The sequence below is a fragment of the Sinohyriopsis cumingii genome, chromosome 4 (genome assembly GCF_028554795.1).
Source record: "Sinohyriopsis cumingii isolate HCF-2022 chromosome 4, ASM2855479v2, whole genome shotgun sequence".
Lineage (NCBI taxonomy): Eukaryota > Metazoa > Mollusca > Bivalvia > Unionida > Unionidae > Sinohyriopsis > Sinohyriopsis cumingii.
The window spans coordinates 94,002,619-94,021,436 of NC_142964.1; the positions used below are offsets into that span (position 1 = coordinate 94,002,619).

The following is an 18,818-nucleotide window of genomic DNA, read 5'->3' on the forward strand; positions in this document are numbered from 1 at the left end:
CAATTTCCCTTGAGGCTAGAGTGACCCAAGATTTTTCCCCATGTTCAATTCCCTTGAGGCTAGAGTGACCCAAGACTTTTTCCCCATGTTAAATTCCCCTTGAGGCTAGATTGTCCCACGATTTTTCCCCATGTTAAATTTCCATTGAGGCTAGATTGTCCCAGGGGGTCCTGTAATGCTAATTCCCATTGAGGCTAGGGTATCCCCATTCATTACTACTTTGCAATGGTCCAATTAGATCTTTCCTACATTCAAGCTATTCTTTTAGGACTAAAGTCGGAAAATTTCCCCAAGACATGATTGAACAGATAGGTGTAACCTTCATTACTGTGAAATATTTTAATACCATCAGATTTTTTTAACTCATGTTCTTGTATAAAAATTATATTCAGCCATATCTGGACTATTGTACTGTAATTTGGGATAATACATCTAATTCAAACATAACAACACTTTTAAGACTCCAGAAACGACTTGCCATTTAATTCTTGATCAATGTATAGACAATTTCCAGGATGCAATGAATAATATAAAGATTTTAACAATTTATGAAAGAATATATCTTTGAAAGGCCAAATTGATGTATCAAATATCCAGAAAAGCCATTTGATTTTTAAAATCACTTAATTATTTAGTGTCAAGCCAGATTCTTCACATCGTGTTGTATATACTGTATATATTGTACATAACAGATAGAAGGCCTCAAGGTAGGTTAGTTCTGTAACTGAGTTACCTTCACTAAATAAAATCTTTATTATTATTATTATTATTATTATTATTATTATTATTATTATCTATTTTGCAAATAGTTCTGTACAACATTCAAACAAAATGTTTTGATTCAGTCTTATCCAGCAACACAAAATAAAACTTATTAAAAATATAATACAAAGAAATAATCTTAGTGGTTAAATCAATCAATCAATCAATCAATCAATCAATCATTTAATCAGTCAATCGAAATTTAAATATATTAATTTATTAAATATTTTTTAAAACATATTTCAAGTACTAATATTTTTTCAAACATTTATTTCAAATGCAAATATCTTTGGGAAACATATTTCAAGTACAAATATTTTTTTTAAAATGCCATGATAAAGAAAAATAAGATTAAATAAATATAAAGATTTAAATAAATATATCATCATCATCAGTCCCGTTGTCTGGAAGACCATTGGGGCACCGCACAAGACCTAACAACCAGCTTCCTCCATTCCTCTCGATTTTCCGTCTTTCTCAGTGAGTCGCTCAGTGTCAAGCCTGTCCACTCTCGAATGTTATCTTCCCACCGCTATCTTTGCCTGTCTCTCTTTCTTCTTCCTTGTACAGTGCCTTGTATGATTGTCTTGGCAAGTCCTGATGATCGTGAGACATGCCCATACCACTGCAGTTTCCGGTTTTTTCCTCCACTATGATCAGGAGGTCATCGTGAGACCCAATGGCTTGTCTTATCCTTTGCCGTATTTCTTCCTTTGTGATATGGTCTTTGTATGTGACGCCTAGGATCTTTCGGAAACGTCTCATCTCTGTAGCCCGTATCCTTTTCTCCGCTGTTATGGTCCATGATTCGCAGGCATAGAGAAATATGGAGATCACCAGTGAGTGCATCAGTCTGACTTTTTAGCCGAGTGAGATGCTCTCGTCCTTCCAGATGGGCTTCAGTTTTATCAGCGCTGCTGTTGTCTGTGCAGAGTATTTCAGACTTAGATCCTTCATCTGTTACAGTTGCCCCCAACTACTTGAAGCTGTGGACTGTTTCTAGCTTTGTGCCTTGGACCCTGATGTCAGTGCTGAGCCTGATACCCTTGATGTTGTTGGTAATCATTTTGGTCTTCTCTGCACTAATTTCCATGTCATAGGCTGCAGAGGTTTTGTCAAGGCTATCTACTAAGCTAGCTAGTTCTTGCTGATTTCCTGCTAGTCCATCAATGTCATCAGCAAAACGTATGTGGTGATTGTTCTGCCTCCAATACTGACTGGTCCTGTATGCTTATCATGCGCGTCTGCCATGATATATACATTTTTGAAAACTATGGATTAATTTAGAATGCCAAGTTGTTGCGCGCAATTTCTCGAGAAAAGGCTATTCCAAGTATGAGCCAACGACCTTGCAATTTCTCAAGAAAGAGCGCAACAGTTTGGAATTCCAGGTTGTTGCACGCAATTTCTTGAGAAATGTCATATTCCAAGTTGGAGCCCAATATTGACAACTGTTTTCATACCAGAGTCAAATAGGCAAGTTAATAGATTTTAATTTAGGTCTTTGCTTGAGTCAGGTCAAGGTGCAGAACTGAGTTAGTGGCTGATTTGGTATTTTACGGCTCCGTAACACAGGTAGGTTATTTAGTGTCAATGCAGTAAGAGAGTTATTCCTAAAGGTACTGGAACGCTGTATAATCGCAGTACTTAAATTATTATCGGTACATATTAAACACGATCTGTGACTGCTGCATTGTTACAAATTGTAAAGTTTCTATGAATTTCCCTCTATCTATTCCTATAAAAAAAAAGTCTCTGTCAATCCAATCACGTAAAGGTAAATAAAAACGCTTGCGGCGGCTTAGTCCTACAATATCAGACAGCGCGTTATTTTTGTGGTGCACCGAAACGCCGGAACGCACAGAAAGACGTAAACACAGTAATGTACAGTAATGGAGAGTAATGGTCTGTAATGGACAGTAATGGATACGAAAATAATATAATGTAAGAGAAATTACAGGAATGAAGTAAATTACTGGAACTAGTTTTATAAGATTTATATGCAGAAATTGATTATTATTTGTTCCATCACGATTGTTATTTACAATTTTACATTCCAGACCATATGAATCACTATCCCTCTGACTTTATCATTCTTTCATCCCTCTCATTTAATTCTATGTATGTATGTATGTATGTATGTCAACTATCTTGACTTTTTTCGAGACCTCAAGCATGTGTGTTCATTAATTATGCTTATAATGGAGTAAAACTGGTACATTGAAAAACCAATGTCCAATCCTTTTGCTCTGTATACACATATGTGATCTTCTGGGGGAATCAAATATTTAAAGTGCATTTCGCGAATTTCACAACATAGCATTGTCCTATACGTTTCTGACCTACATAATTTGCATTTTAAAGTTAAATCTTTAATAAAATAATACCTAGGCTTTAGTTTCAGTGATTTGTATATTTTTTTCTGAATATATTTGCCTGATGATTTAAGAAAACAGACAATCTAATAAACTGATACATCCCAGACTTAGCAAAGTCCGCCATTATTTCCCATTAGGCCTACTGGTTCACTTACAAACTAATTTTATAATGAAATAGTGCATAAGAGGCAGTTAATATATATCCAGATTACCGATTCTGATCATAAAACACAAGTATGTATGTTTTATCATCAAAGGATAGCATGCAGGGAATTGATAGTTGTTACCTTACTCGGAAAAGGGTTAATGGTCAGTCAGCTATTAAAACACATGCCTGTGAATGGGCATGAGTTTGTTTGTCAACGTAATTGATATAAAAATTACGCCTAGCTACTGATGCCTTGATGAATACATTTCGCTACAACACTAGAACTAACTGGGCTAAGGTGAGGGGCATTTAACAAAATATGGTATGGTCAGTCAATGTACCTCTTAAATAATCACAGGGTGCAGTCATTTTAGCTTTCTTAACAGAAGAAGGCGAAGTTGACCTTTTTAGGCGACTTGTCACCCACTTACAAATGGCATTTTGTCTGAGTCTCAACATGTCTTGATTCTGAGGTCACGTGCACTGCTTATTCCGATACATTCAGAAATGAACACAATAACGAAATCTTAAGTTATTTATTTGATGTACTTTTATAAATGACCACATGTACATCTCTGGGTCTTTCTGCCTCTGAATTCAATCCTTGTAAATATCAGTACATTTTTCCACGCGGCCGCCAGTCAAAGCCTTTGAACTTGCTGCCCAGCTTTTGTATCATGTTCTTTTTTATGTAGTCTTATAAAATGGCAACATGTATGGATCAAGGGGTCTTTTAGTCATGAATTCTGTCATTGTTAATATCAGCACAGCTAATTGATCAACATATTTTCCCACAAAGCAGGTGGCTGAAGCAGGACTGGCAAGTGTTTGAATTTTGCCACACACCTATTACATGCATACGGAGGACTCCACCTCAGTGATTTTCTGCGTCCCAGATCAAAAATTGACATTCAGATATGCATAATTAAGCGTTTCTGAGATCTCTGGAAGCTGTATTATAGTGAGTGATTACCTTACGAAAACCTCTGCATCTAAAAATAGATGAACTCACATCTGTGTTCGTTCTGTAGAAAGAAGGGACTGCAACGTTTGATGGTGGGACTCCTATTTTTACCAAAATGGGAGTCCTGGACTCTTAGTTTTAAAATCCTAGCAAGACCTCTGAAATACATTAAAACCAGAAGTACATGAAGAATACATAAGAACTACACAACGTGTAAAAGTTGTGGTTGCAAGTATGGTAAAACAGGACTCTGCAAAAAATGTCCAAAACATTAAACACAGACAAAAAGGACAAGAACGACAACCAGCCAAAAATGTTTGCAACAGAAATCTGGCCGACCACATTCTTCATGTAGAAAGTAAAGTGTATTCTCAGCACCCTTTCATTAGAGTTGTCCGACACATTGATTCTGGTCCGCCCATTATACTGTACACTGACGCACAGATATTAAACGATTCTGATGTACGATGGAGGAAACGGTATTAGGTGTGGACAAAACATTTAATCTTGGACAAATGTAATTAACATCAACAGTTTTCAAAAACAGAGCACTTTTACGAACCGATACTGGAGAGTCTCCTATTATTTTTTTTCGGCCCGTCTTTTCTACGTGGTAAATCTGACTTTGAAACTTACAATGCTTTCTTCTCACAGATGAAGAAATAGAAAACATGATTGTCGGCTCAGATGATGAAATTTTGATTTGTAAAAGTTTAAAGCAGTCATTCTCTGGAGCGACACAGATTGTTTGTACACTTCACTTGAAGAAAAATGTCAGATTATTTACAAAATAGTTTTTTTTAGCTAGTTTTAAAAAATTGAACAAGACAGTGCCTATAAGTGACTTGTGTCTTATGTACCACGCACCTTCACGAAAACACTATGCTCAGACTTAAAGACGATGCTGTTGACAAAAAGGACCAAAATCTTATTTTGGACAAAATATATGGATTTGGAGGAATTATGGACCCTGATGACACAATTTATTTTGAAGAGAAATGTAATAACTTGGAGTCATTTAGTCTGGAAGTTTTCTCAAAATTTATTGACTATTTTCTGTCAAGACTGAAAAATCAGTTGCTGACCAAGGTAAATGGACCTACATGAATAGATTTGATCAACAATGAATGGACTGACAACAACTGCGAGTCCGTTAATGACGTGTTAAAGCAGATTTTAGAGTGGAAATCAAAGCCACTGACAGAATTTGTATCTCATTTAAATGACTTGGTGGATGGATAGTTCAAAGACTTGAGAAGTGCATTAATTGGGAATGGTGAAAATCGTCTCACAGACAGTCACAGGCAATTTCAAATCTTGAAGACAGACTGGGTGACACAAACTACCCAACACAAAAAAAGATCTACACAAAATTCAGATGATTCATTCTTAAAGACAGTAAATACGTGACATGATCATCAGATGGACATTGAGAAATTGTGGCTGCAAGGACACATGGAAGGAAACCAGGACAAAGAAAAGGGAAAATAAATGAACAGTGATAAAACAAAAGACTAAGACAAGCAAATGTGATAATTTTAGACATGGTACATTGCAACCAACGCACTTCTTTTTGCATGATAATTTCTCTGATCCTGTATAAAAACTTGAATGTACTATTCATGTGTTTTGAGTCAGCCTGCTATTTTCAAACTGATTTTCATAACCACATACATGGCAAATCCAATGCATGATTGCTATGAAACTAGTATCTTTACATGCCTGCATTTCTTGTTCATACTTTTATAAGGTTTAAATTTCATATTAATATGACTTATATCATAATTTTATGGTAGGTGATTTGATGCTTTGTATATCAACAGGTATAAACTAGTAAATTGTCCTTTGGAATATATAGTATGGCAATGTGTTAATTATAGTGAATGAATTATATATATATATATATATATATAACCATGTCTGCTAAAGCTGTGCGTGAGGTAAACTGCGCAACGATAGGTCATTTTTTGTGCGTGAGGCTGTATGTTGAGGCCAAAGTCTTATCAGTTTATTGGATATAACTTGGGATGTGTTTATTACTGTTGTTACTACATTTAATCTTATTTTCTCTCAGAGTGGTCAAGTCCAACTCGCCTTATTTGTATATTAATTTTTAAACATTTGTATGTTATATGAAACAAATAAATTTTGAAATATGTTCCAAAAATTGTCTTTGTTTATTAAACCCATTTCTGCTACTATCCCGTATCCCATACTCTTCTTCCAGTAGCAGAACAGGTTTTAAAAAAATGATCAGTGAAAGACAGAAATGATTTGACATGCCATTCTGGCATGTTTCTTTGCATTTAGACCATTATCATGTATAATTCAATAGTTACAGTTAAACTATACAGCTGTTTCACCTGCTGGGTTGTGAAAATCTTACACATTCTGGAACTTAAGATAAGAAGAAAACTGTAATTATTAATAACCACAATATAATAATCAACTTCAGAAATCAATATTAAGATATGTTTATTATTAAAAGCTGAAGCATTGAACTTGTGTATAAATTGCAATGCATGCTAATAATATTAAATTTTGTTACTTTACGAACTGGCGCCAAAATGCGCCATTTCCAAAACTAATTTTAATGTCACAGATATGAATTATATACATACACAACCAATATACACTATAGTATATACGATATATTTGAAGTGCGTTTCGTTGTTTCTATAGCGTTCAGGTCTTTCAGTGCATTCCAGTGTTTCTATGCACCCTTATTTTTGTTTTAGTGCTTCTATACAGCCTAAATATAGCCAAAGATTAAGACAAAAATATCACCCCCTTTTATGAGGGGGTGAGGGTACCAATTGTTTTGCAAATATTGTACAGTTCAGACCATGTTATCTGAAACATTCTAGTTGCAATAAATTCCTTGATTAATTTAACGTTGATGTTGACAAGACACCTCAGACTTCTTAAAAAAGTACAAGTAACCTTAATCTACAAAATCTGATTGCTCCTGTGGCCTATTGGTCAGAGAATCTGCCTGGAATGCGGGAGGTCACGGGTTCAAACAGCGGCGGAGTCATACCAAAGACTTATAATAAATGGAACTGACAGCTGCCTCACTTGGTGCTCAGCATTAAGAGGCTAGTGTTAGGACTGGTTGGCCTGGTGTCAGGATAATGTGTCTGGGTGGGACATCATGCTACATGTCTGCATCACGATGCCCCAGAGCTAGACATCAGCATAAACTGCCACACTGTAGACATCATAGCAATATGACAGAAAAATTGTCACACACACACACACACACACACAAAACTGTTTCTGTGGATAAATTCAATTACAGACTAGTCATCATTTTACCTTACACTTCCAACAATTTTAGATGCCTTTTTGTGATCAGCTCCAATTGCATTTTGTTAATAATTTTATAACTTCCTACCAGCATTTAGAAAAGAGTATTGATGCCAAACCATAACAATGAAACAGGTAGATAAATAGAGGGGTGACCTGGACAATGGCTCTAATGAGACTGCAATAGTAATTGACCTGTCCAAGGCCTTCAGCAGTCTTCCACACAGGCTCATTGTTAAAAAGATGAAAGCCTATAACATGCAAAAGACCTTGATTAAACTAATTCAAATCTAGTCGTACAGCCAATTATGTGTTAAACTATGATCATCCTGTAGTAACTGGGATAAAACCTGTTAGTACACTGATACTCAGCTATTGATCAAAAAATGCCTTTTTTCCAAATTTAGCTACTGATCCCTTATTTGGCATATCTGAAGCAAACACAATTATGTCATAATGAAAAGGGTACAGTATAGGGAACTAAAATTTATGATTGCCAGTTTTTTTGAATAGCTTATGTAGTATTGCAACTGATGTATGTAAGATACTTCACAAGAAAATACCTAATAATGAGTAATCTGACCACACCAAAGAACTGCAGCTTAAATCTTTGGCAGCAAAATTTGGCAATAATGCCAATGGTAAAAACCACAAGGGATGGTAAGCTCTTCTTTTAATTTGACACATCCTGTTAACAGCCTGCCCAATGAACTGAAAACAATCCTTGATTTCAAAAGAACTCAGCAGGCTGGTTCAGACATGGTCAGGACCTCACAGTAAATTTGCTTTGTCATTTTGTTTAGCAGCTAGTATCAATTTAACTTTAAAGTTACAAATTTCTCTGAGTTTCTTTGGTTTATATCCTGCCCACATAATGCCATTGTAATAGCTTACTTTTTTTGTTGAATTAATTTATGGTAGAGGGTTAAAGCTTTGATTTTAACATGCCTTTGTACATGCTTTTAACAAGAAAACTTTCAAGTTTCATGTTCACTCTTCTGTGATGTCTTATATTTGTTCATACATTTTGTTAAAGTATATCTGTATATTGTTGTCTTTTTAAAAAATTCTATATCGCTGTTGATATTGTAATGTTTTGTAGTGTTTTTTATATGCATTGTTTTCTTGTAAATATGCACTATCTGTGTACGTATTTGCTGAAATTTGAAGTATTTGTGGTATGTCATGTTTGTCCAGAGCTAGTGTTTTATTCTCCCTGGTGATCAGGGTCATATCACACAGGCTGCAGTGGGGTGCATATATGTACATGATAATGACTCAAATCCTATTTGATCATTTAGAGAACAGTTATCGTAGTTGAAACTTATATGCAGTTTTATGATAAGGAACGATATAATGCTTATTTCTGACTAAGGAAAATTTCATTGTAATTATTGTCTAACAGGATGGCTGGAATGGAATCAGAACAATATGCTACTGAGGATATAGTGGAACTAGATCAGGGAAATGGGACTGCTGCAGTTGTCCATCTTCATGGTACATGTATATCATTTTTACTGTGTTGCTATTTTATACAGCTTGCCTATATTATTATGAATTAGAAATAAGGTTGTCATGTTGCATAACTTAATTGATACATGTACAGTGAATCCAGCCTTCATGGGAGACAACCTATCTGCCAACAATTTTTAAGTCGGGTGTTACTCTTGTAGTACGGTACCTCATGTTTATATATTCCAGTTGTGTGTACTAAGCTGTGAATGCCAGTTAAAATTTTAATGTAATGTAATTAGAATTCTGTGTTTGTCAAACATGTATTTGCATGCATTTCTGTTTTGATCTCCACCCCAAATTATCAGCATGTATTTTGGTAGATCTGTTTGGGTAAACACTGCCACTGGGTAAATGTCAGTTTTGCATGTGCTCTTGTTGTTGGATGCCAATTAGTAAATTACAGGGTTTTCACTAGGATTTTCAAAGTTTACAGGACTCCTTCCTTGGAAAAAGTTGGGAGTCCCAGCCTTAAAAGTATTAATTCCAATATTGAAACATTTTTCTCCATTGCAGTAATTTACGGTACTGTGCATGTATTGTTTGTGTCATTATTATAAGTGCCACTAGATTGTCATTGCTCATTTGTTTTGAAGTGTTTCGTATTATTATACGCAAATGAAACTGTAAGAATATGAAATGTAGAACTGATAATTGTGAACAAAAGATGTGTTCCTCAGAACAAATTGTGCTTGCTGAGGATTTAGTTCTTGGGAGGTTGTAATTTTTATTCATCCATCAGCCTACATCTGTTTCTTTGTCAGTTCAGAATTATTTCACTTCATACACTGCTGGGGCATAAATTCATTAAAATCTTGTTATATTTGGTTGTCCATATGATAAGCATATGCAAAATAGGTATAATTTCTCTCTCCATGTGTACAGTTGATGTGAAATGTGTGAATAATAAGAGATAAATGTTAGAGCAGAAAGATATATAAAATTTGTAAGGGCTTGAAATAGTAGGGGATCTACTGAGAAAGTTTTTTTGATTTCAGATTGTGCAATATGTGGCTAAAGTCAATCCATTGGAAGTTAATTGAGTTTGTAATATGCAGTTGCATTTCTTTTTTAGGTGCCACTGTTGTCTCATGGAAGTTACAAGGTGAAGAGATTTTGTTTTGCAGGTAAAACAGTTGACACATCACCATCAATCATTTACATTTATTAGTTAAGCAATTGGACTGTTCACTTATTGTATATTGAGCAATGTGTCCATCAAATTGGTATCAATTACAGTATTGGGCAGCTCACTAATTACATAATGAGTCATGTTTTAAATCAAATCAATATCAACTACTGTACGAAATTGGACAGCTCACTACATGAAATTTTATAATGTTTGGTGTTTGGATCAGGTCAACTACTGTGTGAAATTGGACAGCTCACTGATTGCATGAGTTGTTTGAATCAAATCAGCTATATGAAATTGGACAGGTCACTAATTATATAATGTGTGGTGTTTGAATCAAACAACTACTGTATGAAATTGGATGGCTCACTTATTATAATGAGCCATGTGTAAATCAAATCAGCTACTGTATGCAGATCTACTGCTAGAACTTTTTTATGTTTTATAGCCAACTAATAAAATGTACCAGTAGTTACATTGGAACCCCGCTATAGTACAATAATTGGGGTCCACAAAATTGGATCGCGTTAATGCGGGGTTTTACAGTATTTGACATTTTTCAGAGAACAACTCATTGGCACATATACGTGTATTAATGTCTAATGTATATGACGAATAGGGTATGAACACTGTTTACTATTATGCTGTTATGGCATGCAGTTCATATATAATGCATATAATTCAATTGAAAAATTGCACACAGATTTACAATATTCAATAATTTTGTCCCAGATCATTGTGTCTGAATTCAGTATCTAATATATAGCATGAACATAGTATTTCCAAAACTTTCGTACGTATTTAAACTATTCAGCAATTTTGTCACATATCATTATGTGTCTGAATTCAATGGGAAAAATTAACAGCAAAATTAGGTTAAGAAAGACGAAGCACATGTACGGTTTATTACATTCCAGTGTCTATGTACAGTGTTTGTACAAATTTCATACTGCTAAAAAAAAATCATATGCTTGTCCGTGCACATTTATTCATTGTAAATTTCCAATAATTAATGCTTGTATGCCTATTCGGTTGAATGACTACAGCAAGAATAGTTAACAATCAATGCATGCTTTCAGCGTGCACATAACTTTTACTTCAGATTTTGGGAATATCGAAAGAAACATGTGAAAACTACTATACTAATCATTGCTCAAAGTGCAGAGAATGACTTGCATTTGTGAACTTGCTTTTCCATAATGTTAACATATTTCTATAAAAAATAGGAAATTAATAACGAGTTCATAAGCAAACACCATACACATGTAAAACCCGAGAACTAAGTGCAGTAGGCCTGCAATGGTCACAAGTCACTTATATAAAAAGAAATTAAGCTGAACTCGTGTACAATTTCGTACCCTTTCAGTTTCCAGCTAATAAAGCAGACATTATATACTGGTCAAGTGAATGCGTCTAATAACACCACCAAGCCCAGCTAACATGTTGGCGGCTTTAATTTTTTGATGTTTATTAAATTGTGAGAATCTTTATCAACTACCATATTGTCTGCTGCTAAGTTGTATATACTGTTAAGGATGAAACACATGTTGGCTATTCTTTGAGCAGTGATTGTATTCAGAATTAATTGAAGACATTAATTAATCACAAAGACAACTTACTGGCTTTACTCATGGATCAGTAAAAGTAACATTTCCGATAATGATTATTTTCGCATAACACTTCAAGAACCTGGTGAAATTGTTAAATTTCAGAAGCTATGCAGAGATCATATTATATTCAAATTCATACGCGAACTCTTCCCCAAAATGATAATGAATGTTTTGCACACTATTTCTCATACTTAAAAAAAAAAATTGTACCCGGTACAGGAGAAATACACGTACGTGTATGTAAAATTTCAGGAACCACACAACGATTGTATTATATTCTAATTCGTATGTGATCTCTTTCCCAAAATGATAATAAAAAATTTTATACACTATTTCACATACTTTGAACCAAAATTATTTTTTCGTGTGTGAATGAATATGCAAACTTTTGGGAGCCATGCCACAACCATGTTATCTCAGAATTCAGGTTATTGCAGGGCATGTTATCGCACAGTCACACTGTCTTATAATTCTGATTTTTATTTAACACAATGGCTCATCTTACTTTGTTAGAGCACTAGTGCCAATAACTGATATAAAAATTTTTATTATCATTGTTAATGTGAAGGAAATGTTATAGACATATAACAGTCGTTATTACCCAAAAGGTTTCACCAGTTTTCGCCTTGGGAACACCCAGATCTCATAAATACCATCTATCCTCAGATATTGGTTGGTACAACTGCAAAACAACATAAACCCTGATCTGTCACATAATGCATTGGTGTGTCAGAGTCTATACTGTTTGTTCTGCAGATCACTCTTAACAAACTGCATAGATCTGCTGGCACATTATGTGATGGCAGATTATCTGGCTCTATACAGTTTGAAATTGGATCGGAATTTTGTGTGAGTAGAAACAATAATTCAGTAGAAAATTCAAGTGCTGACGGTCTAAAGTTTTCAGTTTCATATTTGGGTGGGTATCTTTTAGTTTTATAGCGTGCAGGCAAGAGATGACTAATTAATTATACAATGACTGAGAAGCTTAATTGAAGTGATGTTGTGTATAAGTGCTTTATGTTCAGCTAAATTTTGATATATAAAATTAAATAAGACCTTTGACCTTTATTCCCCAAATATGACATGTAACATTTACTGATAACATTTGTTGATATTTGTTCTTCTTACTTTCAGCAAGAAATCTATATTTGACAACAAGAAAGCAATTAGAGGAGGAATACCTCTTGTGTTTCGTGAGTAGAAATAATACTAGAGTGTGTTTAAGTCGGTAACATCCTTTGCATACTTTACCTGCAAAAAATGTGTCAGTACAAATGTATGTCTGACCATATATCCATATTTCTATGGTTTATATCAAAATGTTACATTGATATGTACAATATATTTCATGCAAGGCTAAATAATCTTCTGGCATTGTCCTCCACATGACATATGTTGTCCATTATCTGTTCACATATGCTATTTGCAGTTTTTTTTCTCAAAATCCATCTGACAGATTTACACATTATTTTAGAGAGATAATTTGACATCAAGGCCATTCAGATTTATTTAGATGACTAAGAGCAATCATCTAATATGGTGTCCCATGACTAAAAATATAAATACCTTGAAGCAACTTGTTCTCAAAACTGCTCAAAAGAATTTGACCAAAATATTTTACACTTCCATGAAAATCTTTAAAATCTGTTCTGATCATCCCTATCCACCATAAGATATAGCCATCATTATTAAAAATAGAAAAGCCTTTTGACATCTCATGAACTACTCAGCTGAATTTGACCAGATTCGATCGAAAGTGTCCTGCCAGAATGGTTTTCAAATTTTCACAAATGATGCTGATCTGCCATTAGTTGTGACCACCATTACTAAAAATAGAAAAACCTTTTCAATGACTCCTTCTCAGAAACTGCTAATCATCAGTTGATCATATTTGACAGGCTTTCAATTTTATTCAAATGATGCCATCAAATATGGCCAGTTTTAATAAAAATGAAAAAATCTTTTAAACAAAACAACTCAGAATTTCACTAAACTTAACAGAAAATACTGTGGCAAATATGGCTTTCAGAACTGTTCTAATGTTGTTCCCCAGTTATGACTATCCTTGTCAACAGTACTAGATCAAATTTGAGAGAAAGTATTCAGACACAGAGGCCTTAAAATTTTGCAGAAACTATGCCAATCCTGCATCAAACAGGGCGTTACGAATAACATTTCTGGATTAGCAGTCCAGGCTCCATATTAAAAAAGCTCTTCAAATTTAAGCTCAGAACTGTCATTGATATTAAGTCTTAGAGTTGTTAACTGTTACGGAATAAACAATACACATTTAACAGGTATCTGTCTCTAAATTTTTTGTTACTTTTAAAGTTCTTGTATTTTAGTTGGTAAATTTGAGTTTGAGTGTGTATTTAGAATGATCAGTTAAGTGAATCAGGGTCCGAGCTCTCAACTCCCACACATCCCTTGATATTTTCAGTCAGAGTTGTATTATATTAAAAACATCAGTTGTTTTTTTTAAAACACATTGGATGTAGAATTCACAATATTTTAATAACATTCTTGACAAATTATTAATCTGAGTTTTCTTTTCAGTTGTTATTCACAAGAGTTAACTCCCTTACTAAGATTAATGTACATCTTTCCCAGAGAAGTCTCAGCAGAGGATTTGTTTGTAAACAGTATGCAGAAGATACATTTATCTGCACAATTTCTGTACACCCACCAAATTGACATGTAAATAACAGTTTAATTGATTTAATAAGTGCTTTATAGCTCCACTGGTCATAAACTTGAAGTTTTTGGGATGGCCTGTTGTCCATCATCCATCAGTTAGCACAAGTTTGTTATCACTGTTCTGCCTAAATTACTTTGCAGATTGTCATGAAATTTTGCAAACTTATTCTTCTCAGGGTCTAGTCGGTCCTACATGAAATGGGTGCTGCTCGAATAGCCATTTAACTGCAACAGTGGCCATCTTGAAAATCTTTTTATTAGTATTCTTCTTGAATGGATGGTCTAATCAACATAGGGTTTTTGCTAAAAGACTTTATTATGATGTCTAGCTAGTCTTAAATGAAAATAGTGCCAATCTGATTTTCAATATGGCCACCATGGCATCCTTCTTAAAAATCTTGTTAGTGCTATTCCTCCTGAATGGAAGTCATATTGATATGGGGTCTGTACCAGAGGATTTCTTATCATGTTTAGTTGGTCCTAAATTGAAAATGGTGCTGATCTGACACCTAATATGGCCACCATCTTAAAAATCTTGTTATTACTACTCATCCTAAATGGAAAATCATTTCATCATGGAGTTTTCATCAGAATACATCTTATTCTGTCTTGTTGATCCTAAATAAATATGGTACTTGTCTGACATGCTATATATTATCTGCCATGGCAGCCATCTTAAAAATATTGTTATTGCTGATAAATGGCAGCCATCTTGGAAGTCTTGTTATTGTTACTGCATCTAAGTGGAAAGTCATATGAACATCATGGTGGCCATCTTGAAAATCTTGTTATTGCTATTCCTCCAGAGTTGATTTTCATATGATAACAGGGTATTCACTTCTTATAATATCACATTGGTCCTGAATGCAAACTACACCAATGTTATATCAAACATGGCTGTCATGATGGCCATCTTGACAATTTTGTTATCATTACTTCTGAATGTATGATCATATTTGCATTCGATTTTCACCAACATTCTTCTAAGGATGTCTAGTTTGACCTAAATTAAAATGGTGTTGATCTTATATCCAATATGCCTGTTACAGTAGCTAATTTGAAAATATCACAAAGGAAAGTCAGAGATGATTTTAACACTCAGCAGTTAAAAAGGAGAAATAGTCTTATCTTGAATTCTTGAAAAATTTTCGACAGTAGATCATCACACCCTTTGTGTTACTCTCGTTTAATATGGTAATGCTTAACTACAGTAAAATATTATAATTGAAACTTAGAGGTCAAATGTGGTTAAATCTTAATAAGTAAAGTTGCTTTAAAATCTCAAAGTATTTTATTATCCAGTTGGTCATTTGGCTTAGTAAACAGAGTACTTTAATCAGGATTTGATTAGCAACCCTGAGTAGAAAACTCAGATTCGTTTTAGTAAAGACTTAGAGTTAACATTCTTAGCTTTATGGCATTGGTGCCACTTTTCATGTAACAATTATCACTGTTTATTTCACTTGGTAATGTCTCCTAATGTAAGCTTACTTTCAGGACATAACTTCTAGACAGAAAACTAAAATTTTACAAGCTTTTAAATCTGGTCACTCTATGGATTTTACCTTTTACTTGGAGTCAAAATGTCAAAGCTCAAGGTCATGGTGACTGAAGAGAACAAAATAGGTTTCCACAAAAAGTTCCCTGAACTAACTTTTTGGATGACATGCACTTAGGGCAATAGAGAAACTTATTGATTCTGGGATCTAGAAGTCAGAGGTCATGGTCATGGTAAGTCTAATAAGAAAATGATGTTTTTTTCACAGTTAGTAAAGCTAAAGACTGCATACCTTACCCATATGTCCAGGTCATTGAGACATTGATATCAATAATCTCCAGAGTTCAACCATGCCTTTATAGTGCCTACATAGAAGACTAAAACAATGGGTGGGTGTATAATGTGTCATTCATAGTGCTCTTGTTTTACACATTTTTATATCTTTATGGACCTTAGAAAATACCTGTTGGCACAATTTAAAAAAAAAAGTACATATGTTTCACAAGTGAAATTTGGTATGCACATCTTTATGGATAAATAGATGGTCTGATTAGATATTCATGCCATTGTAGCACTTTGTCCAATGTTTCTGGTATTTGCTTTCTGTGAGTTTAGATATTTTTGGTCTGCAGTGGGTGCATTTGTGTTTTACTAACACTAATCTACCGGTAGTTTAAATGGAGACTGTTTACCCAGAATGACCTCTAACCTTTGGAAGTTTTTGATGTGTGGATGGCAAAAAGCAAAGTGCTAGTTCAGGTATTAGAAATTGACTCCACTTAAAACTTTATATTCACCTACGGACAGCTAAGGGACCATTAGATCTTCACATCAGATGATTTTTCTTGGTCAAGTGGAATGTAGTCAGGGATGATGTTAAGGGTGAAAGATTGAGAAGTGCCATATAGTCAAGACCCTGAATTCAACACACACACACATACAAAACCTACAAAACTGGATCAAAGTTTATATGAATGTTTTGTTTTACATTATTTGTATTTCAGCAAACTTTGCACATTTAAGTTACATTGAGGTTTTGGGACATGTGTATTGGTGTGTATAGTATAATGTGAAAAAATACCAACCATATCGGGACATGCTCAGATATACTTATTTCAAGGTTTCTACCACTAAGTAAGATCGTGGCAGTCCATTTTAGCCAATATTACAAAATGGGGATATCTTCATTTTCAAATGTGTTCCCAGTATGTTGGTGTGTCCACGTTTCATGCCTTTTACAAATGCACATAAACACACACACACACACATGGAAGTTTTTGCATTTTTTATCTCTGATTTAGTGACTTATGTTTCCAGCTCAGTTTGGGCCTTGGAGTCTGGGTCCTCAGCATGGCTTTGCAAGGATTAGAAAATGGAAGCTTGTGTCTACCCCAATGCAGGTATGTTGAACATCGATACTGTATATATTCATTTATAAGTCAAGTCAAACTGCAGACTCCACAGATCCAGATATGCCATTGCATTATGCACCAACATATCCAGGTTTCTGCTGTTTGTTAGGAGTAATTGGCACCACAAACAAAATTGACCCTAATCTGCCAGCACATTATGCAATGAGAGATCAAGGTCTATGTTGCTTGCAGTTGGGCTTGACTTATAAGCAGGTATATATGGTGTATCAAGTCATTCACAACTATTAATTCCAGTGTTACATTTTATGAAACCATTGACACGGAAGCTAATCACATGTCTCTATTGTTTTTGTGTAAAAATGTAAAGGACAGTTAGAATATAATTTAGTGAACTTCTTAATATTAGTCTGGAAATGACGAACTTTGGACAAGGGAATTTAACTAGATGTCAAGAAGTTACATTTTATTTCTTCTTTTAGGACTCCAGAGGCAATGTTACTGCTGTTTTTAGTCTTGAAGATGACAAAAGAACAAGAGAGTTATGGGATAAAAAGTATGGAACCAGTTCATTTTATTTTTTGTTTCATAACATTTCTGATATTAGTAATTGACTCAGTAATTATATCAGAGAAAATAGAATCAGAAAAAAACAGATGTTTGCTTGAGATCTGCAAGACTTAATTTGTTGGTAGAGTGACAGTTGGAGTACCACCTCATTATAACACTTTCCATTGGAGCCAAAGAATATGTAACTTACAATGAGACCACCTTGTCATCAAGTTTATGACAAATATACTTTTACTATCACTGAATGAAATGGAATCCATGACCATACCTGCCTTGTAACAGGAGCCATGTTGTAACAAAGGACCTTTTAGTAATAGAGTGCCATATTATGCAAGAAACAAGTGATGAGTACAGTGGCATATCCACTTCAGTTTTATAGTTTCCTTGGGGTGGATGCTCTGTTCTAAATTTGATCCAAGAAAAAGGGATAGAAAACTTGGTTATTATTATTATTATTATTATTATCATTATTAGACTTTAAAATATTAGTCTCATTTTCAGTTTGCTGTTCTCCAGTTATTTTGTTGCCATGATAAAGTTTCTCTGTCCCATAAGGGAAATTAGGACAGAAAGTAATGTTTAATAAAAATGTTCACTTATAGAGAGAGCATTTGTCTTACATGTGAACCTCCTCCATACAAGGTGTTTTCTCCTGAGATTAGGGGTGTCTCCTATAACTCTCATCACTCACTGAAAACTCCTGCATGTGCAAAATTATCTGTGAAAACATTACTTTTTCACATTTTGGGTCCAGCATAGTACATTTACATGTGACTTTGAACTGGCTTAAGCCCTGTTGTTAATTTGACCCATTGGTTATGTCTGTAAGATTGGCTGGCTTTATTTAAGTTTGCTGAGGTGGATT

At 34.4% G+C, this 18,818-nt stretch overlaps 1 protein-coding gene across 2 annotated transcripts in view; it reads left to right on the forward strand.

Annotated features, from left to right (window-relative positions):
* The first annotated feature begins 1,634 nt into the window (after positions 1-1,634).
* Positions 1,635-18,818, forward strand: part of LOC149801692 (uncharacterized) — a 47,166-nt gene continuing 29,982 nt past the window's right edge. Inside the window, exons 1-6 of one of the 2 annotated variants that reach the window (XM_089955957.1) lie at positions 1,635-1,820; positions 8,967-9,058; positions 10,149-10,200; positions 12,953-13,011; positions 17,331-17,413; positions 17,866-17,939. In XM_089955957.1, the coding sequence (XP_089812083.1) occupies positions 8,968-9,058; positions 10,149-10,200; positions 12,953-13,011; positions 17,331-17,413; positions 17,866-17,939 (359 nt within the window). In that variant the 5' untranslated portion in view covers positions 1,635-1,820; position 8,967. Of the gene's footprint in view, positions 1,821-2,195; positions 2,338-8,966; positions 9,059-10,148; positions 10,201-12,952; positions 13,012-17,330; positions 17,414-17,865; positions 17,940-18,818 lie in introns of those variants that run through there. The other variant, XM_089955956.1, reaches the window with a different exon arrangement.